The sequence below is a fragment of the Schistosoma haematobium genome, chromosome ZW (assembly GCF_000699445.3).
Source record: "Schistosoma haematobium chromosome ZW, whole genome shotgun sequence".
NCBI lineage: Eukaryota > Metazoa > Platyhelminthes > Trematoda > Strigeidida > Schistosomatidae > Schistosoma > Schistosoma haematobium.
The window spans coordinates 41778500-41797961 of record NC_067195.1 but is presented as its reverse complement, the minus strand read 5'-3'; the positions used below and the strand labels follow the sequence as shown (position 1 = coordinate 41797961).

Below are 19462 nucleotides of genomic sequence, written 5' to 3'. Positions count from 1 at the left end.
GGTGGGGGACGATTATGATTAAGCTTAGAATGTTATTGTAAGTCTTATCTTCAAAACAGGTGCGAGACTTAAACTTGAGAGCTATCGACCCGTAACCCTAATCAGCCTGATTGTTAAAAGTTTAGAAAAGATTATTCGGGAAGGGTTGTTTAAATATACAGACTAGAACCGGATTTCTTCAAGAAGCAGCATGACTTTAGAAAATTTTATTTATGTCTTGCTAATTTATAAGTAACTTGTATGCTCTTAAAGATCAGAAGTAACTTATAGATGCAGCCAACGTTAACATTAGCGAGGCTTCTGACAGTTTCTCACAACCAGCCGTCATGTAAGTTATGTCGGGGTTGGAGGCAGTTTATTACTTTTTATAAAGTACTTCCTAGTTGAGCGTCAACAAGGAGTATGGGTGAACTTAAAGTTATCGAGGTACAGTTTGAGGACCAGTATTGTCCCTCCTACATGTAAATGACTTTCCTATCACCGTTGGTTTTGTTATATGCTGACAATGTCAAGATATGAAGAGCAATAAAGTGTAAAGGTGACAGTTTAGGACTTAAAAATGACCCGAAGAAATTATCTGACAGGTCTAAAATTCGGTACATTCTAACAAATGCTTTTAGGTACAGTACGCTACATATTGGTCACCAAGGTACAGATACATGAATGCTGAATAACCGTAAGCTACCTGTTGTCCAGACACAATGACTTAAGACTCATCGTCAGCCAAGACCTAAAATGTACTGCGCACTGCGATGCGATAGCTGCCAAAGGTTTTATAACCTTATGTTTTAATACATGTGGTCTTTGGCCATGTCGATGCTAAAACTATTTCTATCTTGCATACAGTATTTGTTCGTCATAAACTCGAGTACTGTATACAAACGGCTAGCCTCTGCCCAAAAAGAGATAGCAAGCTGTTGGATAAGGTTAAAAAAACCGTAAACAAACCGATTCCTGGGATAGTAAGTCTCCCTTATCACGCTGTACTCGCTTAACTAAACTTATCTCCATTATCATATAGAGAGGCGACTTCATTAAATTTTTGAAAGTACTCAGTGATAAATGTGCACTTGATATCCCTTCGCTTTGCTTGTCTTCCGAAACGAGGACTTTACGAGGACATTTCAAAAATTTTTACAAATCCAGATCAAATTAATTGTCAGCTGACTATCGACTTTCCTATCGAATCATCAACGAAATTGATTCATTAACTCAGCACGTAGTTCAAGCTTCATCTGTCTATGCTTTCGGAAGAAAGTTGGATGAACTAAGAAACCACAATTTTCAGGACTAACATGGTCCATCTAACCTTCTCTCCTTTCCAAAGTGAAAGTGCAACAATGCTGTTATTCTATCCATTCCCACTCCATATATAACATATATTGTTCAAGATAGAATCACATTTCCCTTTATCGCGATAATTAGTATGAGATTATCAGGATTTCTAATCACCTGATAGAGTTTCGAATGAAACTTGTTTTAGTATTTTGTCACATGCATTGGTAAACGCGGTTTTACAGACTTGGGAAGGACAAATCAGAAAACAAGGACGTGAGTACCGCGAAATATTTTAGCGCTGCCTTATTATTTCTCTATTGCGCACAGTCAAGGTTAATTCTGGATATATTTGCAAAACTACTTCCTGATCCCAAAACTAAGTTAAGAGGATTTTTTTGGGGTACACGTCCCATACCTTAGATATGGTCGCAGATTGTTCTGCTTATGGTGAAAACATATTTAGGTGCTATACATTGACTGTGACTAAGATATTGTTTATTTTGATGCACTGTTGTGAGTATGCACCGGCCCTTGCGAATGCTGTTAATTTTGAAAACCAAGTAGTTGTGGCTTGGTATTCGATAGTTCAATTTTGAGGAGAAACTATGGCTTCAACAAATCCGGTTCCTGGTCTGGACAAATTTTTCGAGTTCTCAAAATCCATTTCAGCGCATATGTTTTTCTTTGCAAAGAACAGGACTCTATGTATATATACATATTAATGGTCGGCAATTTAGCGACGTTAATGTGGGACTACTTACTAAGGTCAGAAGATAGTTACAAATTTGTATGAGGAACTTGTTAGAACTTGGAATTAGGAACTAATGCAAGGGCCTTCATCACGAACCGATATCAGCTATAATTTAAAAAAATTACTTGACTGCTTGGATAAGTGAGTTTCGCGCCAAATCCAGAACTTGCTATCTTTAGTTGCATTGTTTTGTCCATTAATTACAGTCTCAACGAATTTTATGCTTTGAAAGTGCTCAGCACATTGATTTAATATGTATGTATAATCAAAATGTTTAAAAAATATCACAGCTTATGCTTTTCGAACCATACATGTAAGATATTTGTTAACGTTGGGTAACAAGATTATATATGCAGGTTGCTCACAATTGATTAAACTAGCGCATAAATATTGACAAGACTAGGCGTGTTACGGTGTACACCACTGCAACGCATTCTCAAAAACAAATTAAGGGCAGTGTTTCGGATCCAAAACACCACACTAATTTGTTTAGTCAGTGACCGTTTGTGCTGTCTATTCAGATTTAAACTTCCATACTGCATACTTATCTCTTAAGATATTTAAAATTGAAAAATATCTGTTGTGTCACCACACAGTAATTTTGATGTGGCGTGTATGCAGAATTACTCAAAAAACATGTTCTTGGTGTAGACTATCCTAATTACTTGTTTAGCCTTAATTCAGTTTATAGTCAGGGGTGTTTGTGTGTCTAGAAAATATTCTTCACTGTAATCTGAAATCCTAACATTACCCCAACCTTACCTCCTTGCTTAACTACTAGTAGTTAACCCTAGCCTTTTCTCGTTTACTGTAACAAATAATTCAACTTGAAAACAATCAAGTCAAAGTTGTTTATCCGTCAAGATTTATTACTTGTCACTACAAATCTCCATATAAATAAACATTCACTATCTGATAAGTCACTCAGTTGTCAGCAGCATACATTTGCCATATTTCCTGCATTTCATTTCTACGATTTGTTGCTAAGGTATATTTTAAATCTGCAAGGTTTACGTCCTTACGACTACCATATCTCAAAATTTACCAGTGTGCTACTTACAATACTGGAATTAAGACTAGAAATAATGTGATCGGTTGACATATGATCACGTTAAATTAGATTTTCGCCCTTCATACCAACTACTGTTACTATCACTTAGCTCTCAAGAAATGTCATTGATCATGGAGCCTCTTCAACCGATATGATTTTTAAATTGAATGCAAGGTTCATTTGAACTCATAATGATTTATAAGTACGTAATCTAGTTTAATCTGTAACGAAAATAAATTAAGTACATCTGTGTAAGTGACCGTATTACTTGATTATCTGTTAAAATACCCAGTTAGTGATACCAGCCTTAGTTTCTGTATGTCTCCGAAAACATCATAATAAGATTCTTCTTTTATTTCTATTCTACAGACCTCAATAATACTGTTCTTGTGTAAGCTCATTAGATTCTGAGCTATGAATTCGCTTTTGGTTACTACCACAACTGAAAAACAGGTCGATGCCGCAATTGTTTGGGATCCTTTAGGGGGAAACCCAGTCGCTAGTTTATCTGGTGATATGGCTTCGAAATCGTCTATCACCGGGTACTTCGGAGGTGTAGCTTGTGCAGCTGCCAGGAAACCTATTATACAGACTTGGAATTTTAATAGTGCTGTAATCTATTCTTTTCTTGTTTATATTGATTTACTAGACCTCAGCGCACAAAAATATTTTGACGAAAGGATTAGTTAGTGCTTTTGTTTTCACTCCCGATGGAAATTATATTATCGTTGCATTTGATAGGGAAATTTATGTATACCAGGTAGGTTAACACACTAACCATAACTTTTTAAGACTGTGAGTGGATGCCTTATGGGTGTTTTAGAAGGATCCCATTCTGCAAGAATATGTGAAATGAAACTGTCCAAATGGAATTCAAACGGGCCAGCGTTTCTTATTTCCGCTGATATATCTGGGTTTCTAGCTTGTTGGTCCTTGGGGAGTCTTATCAACGGACTAAACATGATGAGTACACAGAGTGCTACTGAAGTTGAGTCTCATTCAAATGCCAATCTATCAAGTGCCAAACATCTTCCGCTCTGGTATGTTATTCAAGCAAGTACTAGTCATCCTGTATGTGCAGTTATGGATGATATAGTTGTCGTGGGTGGATCACAAGGTCTTAAGGTAAGTTGGTATTTATCTCTTAATAACGCAGGAACTTATCCAAACAATGACGTGTTCTATTCGTCACCAGAAGTTTCATGTAGCTGTGCAGCGGAGGGGAGCAAACTGTTTTATTAGTGTCCCATGAACACAATGATGCGTCAGGCGAGTCACAGAAATACCAGTGTTTGCAACCAAGATATTGACACCCATTTGTTGAGGAAGTTAACATTTACTTACATAATCATCAACGTCAAAAGTATCACCTTATTAGTGAGATCAGCTCCATTGCGGACAATTTTTACTACTTCACTGTCATTAGGTGTCGTTTTCTTCGTAAAGCGTAATACTGGCTCTAGATTTGTTTGTCAGTTTGGATGTCAATTAGGACTGACGTACAAAAAAACACTTGTTTACGAATTTAAGTTACTCCAAGAAAATAAACATTTCTAGATTATGAAACCTCCGTTATTGACGAATAAAGTCAGAAGATTCTGCTTGTTTTGACCGTCCATCCAGCGTTACTTATTTTAAACACAAACGTTGATACAAGGGGGCACCAGAATATATGTACACCTTACAGTAAAAATGAGGTGACGAGATGGAAAAAGGAAAGTGAAAATAATAAAAAAATAAAATAAATAGGACTTAGTATATGGGAGTGAAATAATGAGAGAAACGGTTCAGTTGAGAAAAATGCAACCAGAGAGAATTCTTTTATTTAAAGAAATGACTAGCACTTTTATGAAGAAAGTTACAGCCATTTCTGATAAAGTCTCTAGCCACTGTCCTGGACTTTCTCTAGGACCCCAACCAGGGAGTGGTAAAAGACCAAAACATCGCAGTCATGTACAGCTTTCTTTCATACCATGACACTATGTCATTACTGACCACCTCTCCGCTTTTTCAAACAGTCCCAGTGTCGGCAAATGATGTGAAATTTTATCGGACGACATTCGTAGGATATGCCCAAGCCACCAAAGTCGGTGTTTCAAGATGGTGCCCGAACACATGTTTTCGAACCTCCTCATTACTAGCATAGTGTTGTCACTCGATGTCAGCAATCCTTCAGAGACAATGGTGATCAAACACAGAGTCGTGCAACATCAACTCAGAGAGGCTAGGCTTCACAAGCATATAGCAAAACTGCTTTCACCTACGCGTTGTAAATCCGAACTTTTACAGCCAGGCTAACATAACAAAGGCGCCAAACGTGACCTAGATTGGCATAAGACACTCTGGCTTTTACTATAGATGAATTGATCTCATTACTCATGTCACCACCAGCACTTACACAACTACCCATATACACGAACTTCTCAACTACTTCTAACTGCTCACTGCCAAGAGTGAGTGTAGGCATCGAGTCCTGTTAGTCTTGCCAGAGTACTGTGGACTTGGAAGGCGCAAATCAAATGCCATAACTACGGACACTGATTGGCAACTGACTAAGTGTGGATTGGATAGTTTGGGTATCATCGCACAGTAAGACAATGTCATCAGGATACTCAAGGTCAGAAAGTTTTTCTCCACGCAACAGATCCTCACCACCATTACCTACATCCATCGGGGCTGTTTTTAGGGAGTCATCGATGGTAAAGTCGAAGATGAGTGGTGAGGTTTGGAAGCCCTGCTGCTCGAATGTTGCACAAACTTTGCACAACTTCATTAGGTAAGAGCCTGTGTTTATCGTCAAACTCACGGTTAGCCGGAGTAGACTGTCATCCCTCAATAAATTTTAAGGAGCCTGCAGAAACCCATTACTTATAAGCGGAAAGTTTCGCGAAGCTGTAAGCAACTGTACTCGTCGTTTCCATAATGACATGCATGTGCAGCCAGTGCATATCTATACTTTTAGGTGGGTTGATAGTTAGCTTTGAACCTAGCCCGGTTTGATATTTAGTCGCAACAGAAGCTGTAACCAATTCGCTGACATCCATCCGTTTAGGGCTGTAGATTTGTTGGCCACTGAAACGTGAGCTAAGATTAACTCAAACAAGAGCATGACCAGAGCCCAGATAAGTAATCCAAGAGGAGCGGCAGTGTTGTACATACCCGCATCAATGGTAGCTGATCGCGATGTGATTAGTCTGAGTCCAGGTTTGAAATGCAGAGGGAGGACGTCAGGTAGCACACCTGTGAAAATTGCCGATGCTTATTGCCAACCAGAATTAGGCCAACCTTTAAAACCGTGTTTGCTTGATTCGAAGTCGTGTCATATACTTTTTATCATGAAGAGTTCAATCTACACTAAATAAGACTAATAAGGAAACCGACTGTTAATAAGTTTCAAAAGTATCTGCACCTAAAATCATGACAACTCGTTGAGTTATCATTCTAATCCACTGCATGTCTGCTTAGCACATGCTTTTTGGTAGACAATTGGAATAATTATTGGTCTTATTTCTTTTTGCAGATATATGCTTTGTATGATGGTTGTGTTCTTGGATCATTACTCACAAACGTTTCTGGTGGGTTGTTAAGCCTTTGTCCTTCACCTGACAATAATGGAAATCTATTTTGTGGTGGGAATGATGGTTTACTATACACTGCTTTTATACAATCTCAAAGGGTAAGATAAGTGACTATCGATACGTTGTCATAACTAGTATTTCCTCACATGGTTTTATTTTTCAATATTTTTCGGGCTACTTGTGAGTAATCTAAATCGTTTTATTAAAATGTAGTTATTAATACACTACATTGACGGGTAAAATTTTGTTCATATGTATTAGATTATGTTGTCATTCTCAAGGCATCAGTTCTACAATTCGGTCTCTGCAATCGATCTCTAGCTTCAGTCGATATTTATCATTTTCCAGGTTTGTAATAAGTATTACCTCAGCTTGTCTTGGGATTTATTCTGATAATAGAAATACGATGATAATGAGTTTTTCTTATGGATAACTTGTAATTTATGAAGATATGTGCAAGATAATTTTATTTCTCAAAAAGCCCAACAAACGTTTTCCTACATTTTTTAGTTTTGGCTATCCAAGCCTTGTACAAGTACATCCTGCTATGGATACCTAACTAAGTATTCCTAACATTACGTTGTTCTGTGGTCATTCAGCTAATGCAGTTTTGGCCTTAGCTTTAAACTGCAGATAAACTGTGTTTAGATTTTCTGGCTCATAACTTCACTGGTTGACACTTGGGTTTCTCAGTTACTACCGGTGGTATTACCTCAGATTTTACATCTTGATTACATTCAGTGTAAGACTTATATGCATTTATTTTCTTGATAGACTTACGATCAGTAGGATTTAATCCCAGCTGAGGTATGGTTCTAGGTAGTGAATGACTTGCATTTCTAATGTTTCTTTTTTAATAGGGTTGCTATTCTGCAGATAAGGAAATACATCGTTGTTTCTCTGACTCCAAGTAAGCGTTTTTTTCTACACAAATTAATTCATGTTCATATATCTTAATATTGTTAATACCTCGTGAAATCATCAAATGCAAAACTTTATATCATGTGATGTTTGTTTTGATCGTCTTTCTCTGTTAGAATATGAATCATTAACTGGACTACATGAACTTGTAGTTATTGGGTCAAAAGTCTGAATTCAGTTTACCTAAATTTGTTTAGATAGGAAGTTAGTGAAGCCCATCATTATACATCAAGTGTGGGTTGTAGCTTAATACATATGCATGTATGTAGTTTTTAAATTACATATTTACTTTCTGTTTCGTTTTCTGGTCATGCAATAATACTTTCTTTGTGTTCATGCCAATGTAAAACTGATATACGTTTTGTAAAGTTGTCTGCTTGTACTCGTTGTTAGGTGGGAAAAGGTAATTAATAGTGAGTTCATGAACTAAGTTCTGTGTAAATTATTAGTCTTCAGAAGAGTTCGTCGGTAGACAGTGTAATGCTGCCCTGTTGCCAAAGAACTTACCGTAGACCTGAAATCTGAGTAAGCGGTAGCTGGATAGTAATCACCAATATGTCCTAGTCACTTATAATTACGTATCCTAATATAGGTCATTAAATTTTTAATTTATAGCCTTTTAGAATATATATTCCTTACTTATTTCGACTAATTTTAAGTTCATTAAAATAATGCTATTTTCAAAAAGTTTGCATTGTAATGACAATCGCTAAACCTAATATTTGCATAACTTAGAATGTGGTTTTAATTTATTTAACTGATATGACAGTAGTTTTTCAGTGTTAAATGATCGCCAAACGCTAATCAGTATAGTTTTCTTTAAAAATACCGGTTCAAGTTGCCATGCTTTACAGCAGAAAAAAGTCAAACGGAGGATTTTAAAATAACAGAAACTCATTTAGGTCGGGAATAGAAAAGAATCAACCAGTTGTAAAATTTTTCAATAGACAGTCATGTGTGCACTGAACGACTAAACAGGACAGTGGAAGGTCTGAAAAACAGGGAGACACGCAATTTCCTACCCTCCCACTGATTACAGTTGGGATGAAGTAAAAAATTGATTTTATGTAAGCTTACCGTCCTTCAAAAAGCTGAACGCCCAAGTGTAATAATGATAATGGTTGATGACTTTCATGTCCAACCAGGTAGTCTAGACCAAACTGAAAGGCACTTAGATTGGTCTTTTGGTATTTCTTGACCCAGCAGATAGTTAATGGCAACAAGCTGCTGCAAATTTCCTCAGATTACCGTTTATTTCTAGCAACCACTAACTTCAAACAAAAAGGAAAATATTGTCTGACATAGCAACCCAACAGTGAAATTAACTAGACTACATTGCCATCAACCATCGTTGAAAAGGCTATATAGAAGACTACCATCCGTTTTGGAGCAAATATTTGAACTCTGATCATGCTTACTTATCGGGAATCGATCTTTCAGGAGATTCTCTTGTTGATTTAGAATATACAGACGACGTAGTTCTGTTCAATGAAGACCATGAAAAAGTAGTCCTCTGAATACCTTAAGCAACAATGCAAACATGTTGAAGATTCGATTCTCTCTCACCAAATACAAAAATTTGCTTCAGGAGTTGCCTGTGTTGAGAATAGGGAGTGAAGTAATTTACTGTATCGACCTCCTAATTTATCTTTGGATGTTCATTAGTCCTGATGCTTTGTTGTCCCACGAAACCTCGGCGGGGATTAAGAACGCTCGATTGGATTCAGCCAACCTGTGTCACTTGTGGCGTAGGCGAGATATCTGTCTTTCCACCAAAGGATGACTTTACTGCACAACAGTTCTCTCCATTCTACTTTGTAAATGTGAAACATGGTTGTTAACGATAGAGGATATTCGTAAGTTACTAGTATTCGATCATAAGTGTCTAAAAAGCGTCGCTTGTGTATTTTGGGATCACCGAGTGAGCGACCACGAGGTTGGTCATACGGTACTAGGTAAGCATGACAAGTCAATGAGGTAGTAAATCTTCAACTGAGGTGATTAAGATTTTTAAAACAATTAGTCCCTTTTATAAATTTCGATAATGTAATTAGAAGACGAAGATTATCAGAACTATGTGATACATTAGCGCAATACATTTCGAACAATCTGCTAACACATATACTTGTTAAGAGCATTTATATATAAAAAATAAAAGGTCAACTAGACTGGAAACGGGGTAAGAGGAGATAAGGATAATGATAAGAGTAATAATAATAGTAATGTGAACACAATTCGTAACCTAATCACTCTGGATAATAAGTCAATATTACCAGGGTAGGTTTAAGGTAAGAACAAACTGTTTTTGAACACACAAAGGGGGTTTGAATTTTCGTATGGCTAAGGCTTCAATAAACCTTAGTATACGCCCTTTTACACTTTTATACAACACTACAAAAGCTGAATTTAGATCAATCTTGTGACCTTATATGTGAAAATTATATTTGAAATATTCTCAGCGATTGAAATTTAACTAATTCCAACGTTTCGTCCAGACAAGTTAGCTGGACGAAACGTTGGAATTAGTTAAATTTCAATCGCTGAGAATATTTCAAATATAATTTTCACATATAATGACTTCTCTATACTCGGCGCTCAATTACTGTCAAACTATTCGTTCTAATCTTGACGAATATTCGTATAATCTTGTGACCTGTTTCAATTATATGTTTAGCAATAGAGGATGATGGATGTTTATCCTCTGCTCTTATTGGGTCACTTGATTGTATTTGTTTCTGAAGCCATTTGGGTACACGTTCACTCACCCTAATGTTGAGATCACGATTACTCCTCCCTATGTATGTGTGACCACACACACATTTAAATTGGTAAACACAGTGGGATGTGACGCAATCGTTTCCATGTACTTTAGGTTTTGAATGAAGCATGCACCTTGTTCTTTCTTTGATAAGGACCTTCGCTGAGCAATAGGTTTTATTGATGACTGATTTAAGTCTTTGTTTCAATAAAAGGCTATTTGAATCACCTCTGAATGGTAAGGTGATGTAGACAGGCTTTTTTCTCTACCAAGGCTACAGTAGGTCTCGCTGTACCATGGACTTTCCATCTATTTATGAATTTCAGAGGATAGCCATTTTCTATTAACATTTTATTTAACAAATTAACACCATCATCAATGGCGTCGTTTGTACAAATACGATGGAGCCTGTTGAAAAGACACCTTATCAAACCACGTTTGTATTGCACAGGGCAATAGCTATAATAACTAAGATATTGACTAGTCCACGTTGGTTTTCTAAAAATAGATCTCTTGACTCAGCCATCTTCTCGTCTACTCCGAAGTATATCTAGGAAGGGATGCTGATCGTTCTCCTCTTCACATGAGAGACTAATATGGTTTTGGAGAGTGTTAATTTTATTTAATAAACAATACATATCCTCTTTTCTCTCACAAACAACTAAGATATCGTCCACATATCTCTTATTAAGTGACATGTTTCCGATTACGTCATCAGTCTGATTTTCAACATGTGCCATGAACACATCTGCTAATAATGGTCCTAGTGGACTACCCATAGCAACTCCATCATTCTGACGAAAGTATTCACCTTCAAAAGTGAACTGAACTTTGTCAGTACATAGTAACAATAAATCTTTAAGAATTTTTAAGGGGATACATAATTTAAGATTGTTTACAGATATGTAATCACACAATACATCAATGGTTTTTTTCAAAAGTACATTTGTAAACAAGGAATTCACATCAAATGAACACATTGTCTTTTCCTTAATATTAATATCACCTAAATGATCGACCAGTTCAAAAGAATCCTTTAGAGAATACTTACATAGATGTCTTCGAATAGGGTCCAACAACTTTCTTAACCATTTAGCCAGGTTATTTATAGGCGATCTGCACATTGATAGAATTGGACGTAAAGAACGTTAAGTTTGTGGATTTTAGGTAGTCCATATAAATGAGGGTACTCGGAACCCATAGGTTTTAGAAAATTAAATTCCTCTTTATTAATAATATTCATGCGTAGCAATTTTTATAGGTTTGAATTTACTCTTCCTTCTAGTTTGCCAATACCTCCAAATTCAACATCAGGCATAAATTTACTTTCATCACTGAGGATGGATAACATCTTACTTTTATATTTACATTTATTCATAATAACTACGCCTGATCCTTTATCAGGTTTTAACAAGACAATATCAGGGTTTGTTCGTAGTTCTTTTAATGATTCAAAATACTGAGAAATTAATACGCTTCTCTGCTTTGGTCCAACATTATGAAATTGGTGTGCTATATCCACCAGTTTAGCTTTACACCAGCTTTGATTATTTAAAGACGTAGGGGTTAGAGTACTCAGTCGATCGTATAGATTTTCAAATTGGCCATTTATTTCCAATTCAGACATTTGCGTTATTGGAACAGAGAAATTAAAGCCAAGAGAAAGTGCTTCCTTTTCATTAGCAGATAATATAATGGAAGATAAATTAGTGACATACTTTTCAGGATTAACTGGGAATAAATTACCTTGATTAGTAATAATACAAGATTTTTCGAGCTTTTTACAGATCCTTTCCTTTGTTTTCAAAGCGACATTACTGCAAAAGTTGGTGAATTTAATATGGCAGACTATAGATATTTCCTTTAATATAGGCAATGCTTGAGTGTGTAATTCAATTAAATTGATCAGTTTATCTTGGCAATTATCTATATATGATTTCGACAGTCGAATGAGGTTTGAAATATTCGGTTGTAATTTACTTGAACGTTTGTGTGTTCAAAAACAGTTTGTTCTTACCTTAAACCTACCCTGGTAATATTGACTTATTATCCAGAGTGATTAGGTTACGAATTGTGTTCACATTACTATTATTATTACTCTTATCATTATCCTTATCTCCTCTTACCCCGTTTCCAGTCTAGTTGACCTTTTATGTTAAGGCCTATTGCTGCAGAGGCTGCTGCTACACTGGTTGTCTTACCTGCATTTGTTGGTGTTTATGGGATAGAAGAGCTAGGTCATCTGCGAAGTCCAGATCGTCTAGTTGCATGCAAGTTGTCCACTGTATTCCGTGCTTCCCTTGAAATGTGTAGGTCTTCATAATCTAGTCGACCACCAGAAGAAAGAGAAAGAGTGAGCAGCCTTGTCTGACACTAAACTTCACTTAGAATACACCTGTCAGCTGTCCTTCATGCACTACTTTGCAGCGTAGTCCGTCGTATGAATTCCGTGTGATGTTTTCAGCCTTCTGGGGCACACTATAGTGTCGAAGAAGGTTCCATAAGGTTCTCCTGTCATTGTCCTCAAAGCAGTTTGTTTCGAGTTTATACCGATTGGATTACACTAACAGTAGTCATCCTTAAATAACTACTTAGGTCATTTTTCCTTGAATGAACTTAATATTACCATCTCCCAACTAAGTACTATAATAACTTTCCGATGTTTGTTTTTGCCCCCACTACTCAGACAAACAAAGATCCTTGTATGATCTAAGTTCAGTCTTCTCCAAGCCCATCAGACCTAGCTACTGAATTACCGATCACTCATAGATTACACTGAACGGCTTCTCCAAATCAACTAATTGTATCTAAGCGGATAACTTCATATACTTCTTTCTAAGATTACACAGTAAAAGCTCTAAAAATTTAATTAGCGGCTCCTTCAGTCAAATTTTATATCGATCGGATATGGAAAGCTTCAATACCCAGTCGGTAGCGTTACTTCAGAAATAATGAATCATACTTCGTGGATGAAGTCATTAGTACAAGTTGAAAACTAAGTTGTACAGACTCAGAATAATAATAACATCATTAACAACAAGAATTAGCGGACTCAGAATTCGAGAATGGTAGATAAAACTATTAGTTGATAAAAGACATTTGTTGTTGCTAAGATCATGTAGGCAATTTACGTTTTCAAACTTCACCGCTGACCTCGACATTCCTAAAATAGATATTGGATTGGTGTTAGACACTCAAGAAGCCAAAGGAACATCTTGAGCCCCTTCATGCGTGGGTATTTTGTAGGTGGTAGTTGAGTCATTTCTCGTGTTTATGGAAGGACGTTGGTACTAGCGACGAACAGTGATAGGTCAGGGCAACTTATATAGTCTTTAAAACTGGTTTTTCTACCACTCATTTCTCTGAATAGGAATTCAGGGACTCTATTATCCTCACATTTCTTCTCAACTATCTGTACAATTTAAATCCCAAATCGCTCCAAACTATATCAAAAGTCAACTGTTAATGGGGTCAGTATTGGTTACTTGGAAGGAGTTGGCAAAAGATTAATCACCCGACATCGTTAAGTCACGTAGCTAAGCTGTTAAACCAAAAAATCAACTGACTTAATCTACGAGTTTTAAGAAACATGCTTCATATTGGATGTTATCTACCGAACTCTTGACATACGTTTATTTATAAATTTGACAAAGTACGTATACCCATTTATTAACATTCGGGAACTATTTCAGACCTTCCACTAGTGTAATGTTTGAATCACCTAGGAAATTTCAAAGACTTTTCTTCAGATTACTGAACTAACTTTTGATGCTATTTAACGTACATATACTTGGGGTCAGTTGACCAACCAATAGGAGTTTATCAGTATGGGGTTGTGGAGATTAAGTTTTTGATTGAGATCACTAATCGATTGATGTCGGACCACCATTAAAAACCTGGAAGCACTAGACGACCATTTCGTCCTAGTATGGGACCGTTCAGGTCTGACATCGATTGACTCATGATCTCAGTCAATAGGATTTATTATTCTTAAGCTATCATAAGAATAAACCAAGGAATATCTAAATGATTCCATCGCATCACAGCAAATCACTTATGTCCTCGATATTAATCTTATGAACTTGAAATCCTTGTTGGTATCAGTAATGTTGTTAACGAGATCGGTCGATCTGTGCACAGTATCCAGCTATTGGTTTCGTTTATTAGTTCATGGCACCACACTCAAGTGGTTAGAATGCCGCTAAGTTTTGAGAAATTGTTACACATGCTGTCTGTAAGCCCTTTAACCGAATTAAGTTAACTATTTTCCCACTCTTTAGTTTTTCAGCTTCACAAAAAGCAGTAATTATGATGACGATGGATCCGAATTGTGAAATGTTAGTGGTAGGTGCGCGCTTTGGGCTAATTGAAATACTAAGACCTGACTCGTTACTCACTTGCGTACAGCGGTTCTCAGTGTTCAATCCGTCCATAACCAACGATTCAACAAATACTTGTTTGACAGGTTTATGTTTAATACCTCGCCCTGATTGGTTATCTAATACCGTTGGAATAGAATCAGTTGATGCTAAAACTTCATCCAATTCCGATCATTATACAGATCAAAATGGAGGTTTGAACTCTTCTAATCCTCGAACATGTTTTATTGAACCATTCAAATCCCACTTTGGTTGGAGGCTTGATGATACAGTGTGTGTCCGCATACCTGAATTAGCAGAGGTAAGTTTAAACTACTGTATTTCCTCTCAAAAACACAATTCCGTGGGCAACAAGCTATCTAGTAGTAGAATAGCAATATAATTCTACCTTTCCGTTTTAACGTTAGGACTAGCCAATAAAATAATCGAATAAACGGTGATTCAACGATATAGCCGAACAGACAGGTATTAGACTCGTAACCTATTTCAAAATTTCTGCCAAAATAAGTTTCAGCGGACAGAATGTCTGCCGCATTAACTACGAATGTAGAGCAGGTATGTGGGACTGTTACGATACCCAGAAATACAAATTATTAACCAAATAATTCATATAATAAAGTATCAAAATGGTTCTAAAGCAAACAACGAGTCTACATCTGTAATCACCATATTACTTTCGAACTATTACATCTAATGATAGTGGTTGTAAAGTACAATATTTCATACTTTTCACCATAGTTTGTCTTTAATTTGATAAATCGTCAAACGGGAGTCACGTAAAGTTGAAGTCTCGTTTTTCTAGTATTTATTTTATTGGACTATAGTCTGTGAAACAATATCATTCTTGTGTTCAACTGACAAAGGAATGATTACTAATCTTCATGTGCTAAAGCTGTGGTAAAACCCATAGCCTAAAAATTAAAGATTTATGACATGTTTTTACTTGCTCATCTAAGTGGTTCGGTCATTTTTTCATTCACATACATATTATGTCAATAAATTTGTGGATTTTCAGATAGTACGTACTACTAAACAGTTCTTCTATGAAATGTGTTGTTCAGCCGTCTCCTTATTTATTCACTGGTTGGCGAAAAAGGACGTTTCGTCTTCACACTCACCTTGTAAAAATATATAATCTTTATCAGTCACTCAGCTACAACATAAGACCAGGCACATATATGCATCGGTCCGAGTTGCCACACCTCATTAGTCTTTTTTTTTATAACCACATGTGTAATAGTAATAGTGGTAATAAGAATAATTGTCCCATTTCTATGTAAGATATGTGAAGTAATCATCTATACACTATGATAACCCTTCATATTGTATTATGTAGTTTAGAAAACTTCATTTTTAAATATATACATTTGTGGAAAACATGCATCACTTTTTCTCATTCTATATTGTTTTCTTTTACAGAAGTCGAATTTTTCATCAGAAGAAGCAAGCATCTTTATGGATGATTTTTACCCTGTTTCAGGTATGAGCCAAATAAAACTTGACAGTTTGGGAAGTGAAGAGCATAAAGTTTTAAGACAAGAAATTGATCGCGTTACTGCATCCAATCGCGAGCTACTTCGAAGACTTGTCAATTTTGAATTGAGATCGTCAGTGTGATTTTTTGTGAAATGTACAAAATACACTTTTCCATGAAAGAAGCGTAGCCCTTAGTTGTGATATTTTCATTCTTGTTTCTTGTCGTCACTACTTGACTTAGTGCACATGCTTGGTATCTTCAGTACCAATGATTTGTTTGGATCTAGATGTATGCTACGATAAATAGATTGCGTTAAAACATAGTCTAAGTTTTAACTATGTACTTTACGAACCATCAGAGATCAATGACAGGCATAAAAAGTGGGAAAATCACTTCTTTAACTTCAAATAGTCTATTTTATTTCGAATTGATTCTGTCCATCGGATCTTTATACTGTAACACCGGTTTAAACTTGCTCCATAAATTTTATTATAGCAATTTCCATTATCAAGCATTATCTTTTTACTGTACTGTTGCTTTATTACGACTAGTTCGAATACTGGTGATCATGTGTTCCGAAGAGGCGGCAATGCCTCCGGATTTATTCCGTTTTGCTTCTTCCCTCATAATCAGTCACATTCACTATCGTCAATGTGTGAACTCTTTAAACAACTATAAATGAGTTAAACCCATTTCCAGTTTATATATCTGTAAAAACTTGGCTTCGATAACCACTTGTCTACTATCCCAGTAGGATCATTAAATAGGCTCACCTAATATAAACATATCCTCAGCTTTAGGTAACTTCAGGCATTTTTAGTGTAAATATGATATATTCTTTTATATAAATTGGCATAAAAATAACTTAAATGTAGGTTATCGAAATGTCTACACAAAGATTGTTAATAATGGTAATACGCAACAACAAAGAAAAATGAAAAAAAAGTCTCTATGCTAGCCTTCACGTAATAGGTGTTTAGGTTGATCAAAGAAACAGTTACTATAATGCCAGGTGTGAGTATGACTGCCTCGAAAAGGGCGGGAATTTGGCTAATCACCCCAGGCGTCTGAAGAGATGAGATTATAGCAACTCACGCGCAACTGAGTCGGTTCACATTTAATTCGGTTAAGTCATTTTGTTAACTTATTAACGAACTGAGTCATCGGTACAGCATCAACTTATCTATATCATTGTATCTTTATTATTGTTGCGAATGTATGAACATGTATGCTTGAGCATTGCTTACTGCCTACGCATTTATTCACGCTGCTAGCCATACTACCAACCACTTAATTGATTCGATGATTGATTCATTTCACTATGTATATATATGTCCATGTTATTCATGTTCATTACTCTCTCTCTCTCGCTCAAGTGTACTTGCTTACTTGTACTCATATTCGCTGACTCACTCGCTCGCTCGCTTGCCTTTCGGCACAAATCTTTCATGCTTGTTTAACGCACCTGTAATTTTGGATATTTGTGTGTGGTCCCATATTAAACATGACACTTCGTATTCGCCTTCTGATCAATATACCGTTGGGGTGTTATCTAGTGACGGTTATCAAGACTAACTGTATACGAAGTTTAATGATTATATAGAATAGCGACCACCACATGATATTAACCTACCTAATTTTTCAAATAGACTCTATGGTCTATTTGTCCCTGTTTGACTGTACTTGTTCGTGCACTGATATGTGAACCTGTCTTTTTAAATTTGTGCATTTATCTCACAAATTAGAATTGCATTGAAATAATTTCAATCGGATTCGCGATTTCCATGTATGAAGTTTACTTTAAAACATGGTATTCACATGATCCGCCTGGAGCCCCTCTGGGGCTACCCGGTCCCAAGCCCGGATAAAGGAGAACGGTTGGAAATGGGGTTAGCGACCCCATCCCATAGAAAACTAACTCGATAAAACAACGCTAACCAGAAAAAAATTATTCAAACCTTTTAAACTCTGTCCTGGAAATCAGAAGATCTTTATTTAGAAGAACTATGACGCCTAATGATGAAAGCCGAATTCCTTCGGAAGTCACGAGGCCGATGCCCATTCTGACAACCAGAGCAACCATTTATTTAGGTACATGGAATGTTCGTACAATGTGGTACACCGGGAGAGCCTTCCAAATTGCTGCAGAAATGAGGAGATACAACCTAGAGGTGCTCGGGATCAGTGAAACACATTGGACACAAGTTGGACAACAACGACTAACGACAGGAGAGCTCCTGTTATACTCCGGCCATGAAGAAGAAAATGCTCCACATACACAAGGAGTTGCATTGATGCTGTCCAAACGAGCACAAAATGCACTTGTAGGATGGGAATCTCATGGACTGAGGATCATCAAAGCCTCCTTCAAAACAAAGAAAGATGGCATTTCAACGAACATCATCCAATGCTATGCGCCTACCAACGACTACAATGAAGACGCTAAAGATCAATTCTACAATAGGCTGCAGTCAATCGTCGAGAAGTGCCCAACAAAGGACCTGACCATTCTGATGGGAGATTTCAACGCCAAGGTTGGAACGGACAACACTGGATATGAAGACATCATGGGACGACACGGGCTGGGAGAAAGGAACGAAAATGGTGAGAGATTTGCAAACCTATGTGCCTTCAATAAACTGGTCATAGGCGGCACTATATTCCCATATAAACGCATTCACAAAACCACATGGACTTCACCGGATCACACTACACAGAACCAAATCGACCATATTTGCATCAACAAAAAGTTCAGGAGGACGTGAGAACCAAGAGAGGAGCTGATATAGCATCAGATCATCACTTGCTGGTCGCCAAGATGAAATTGAAACTCAAGAAGCACTGGACAACGGGGCGGACAATATCACAAAAGTTCAATACGGCCTTTCTTCAGGATATTGACAAACTCAACAAATTCAAGATAGTCCTCAGCAATAAGTTTCAGGCCTTTCATGATCTACTTAATGGAGAAGGAACTACTATGGAGAGCAACTGGAAGAGCATCAACGAGACAATCACTTCAACATGTCATGAGGTCCTGGGCCACAAGAAGCACCATCACAAGGAATGGATCACTGTTGATACACTGGATAAGATTCAAGAAAGGAGTAACAAGAAGGCAGCAATCAATACAAGTCGAACAAGAGCAGAAAAAACCAAGGCACAAGCTGAATACACAGAAGTAAACAAACAATTGAAGAGGAGCATCAGAACCGACAAACGTAAATATGTGGAAGATTTAGCAATGACGGCGGAAAAGGCTGCAAGAG

The 19462-nt window shown here is 36.8% G+C and overlaps 1 protein-coding gene across 3 annotated transcripts; it reads left to right on the top strand.

The window, feature by feature from the left end:
- Window positions 1-1501: 1501 nt before the first annotated feature.
- On the top strand, window positions 1502-17697 carry MS3_00003587 (uncharacterized protein). 3 transcript variants are annotated; one of them, XM_012942637.3, is made up of 8 exons: window positions 1502-1551; window positions 3450-3692; window positions 3730-3840; window positions 3873-4205; window positions 6601-6756; window positions 7519-7568; window positions 14618-15017; window positions 16136-17697. In XM_012942637.3, exons 2-8 carry the CDS (start codon window positions 3495-3497, stop codon window positions 16331-16333), a joined length of 1446 nt encoding a protein of 481 aa, XP_012798091.1. In that variant the 5' UTR covers window positions 1502-1551; window positions 3450-3494; the 3' UTR covers window positions 16334-17697. The 3 variants fall into 3 exon arrangements, with proteins under 3 accessions (XP_012798091.1, XP_051071482.1, XP_051071483.1); XM_051211424.1 differs by having other exon boundaries at window positions 3873-6756; window positions 14618-15271; XM_051211425.1 differs by having other exon boundaries at window positions 3730-4205; window positions 16136-16374.
- Window positions 17698-19462: the final 1765 nt, after the last annotated feature.

What these genes read in the sequence shown, in the direction of transcription:
- MS3_00003587 (XM_012942637.3), top strand. Translation starts at nt 3,495, where the DNA reads ATGAATTCGCTTTTGGTTACTACCACAACTGAAAAACAGGTCGATGCC. An exon ending in GGGAAATTTATGTATACCAG is followed by an intron (nt 3,841 to 3,872) that starts GTAGGTTAACAC and finishes TAACTTTTTAAG; the next exon opens with ACTGTGAGTGGATGCCTTAT. An exon ending in CTTTTATACAATCTCAAAGG is followed by an intron (nt 6,757 to 7,518) that starts GTAAGATAAGTG and finishes CTTTTTTAATAG; the next exon opens with GGTTGCTATTCTGCAGATAA.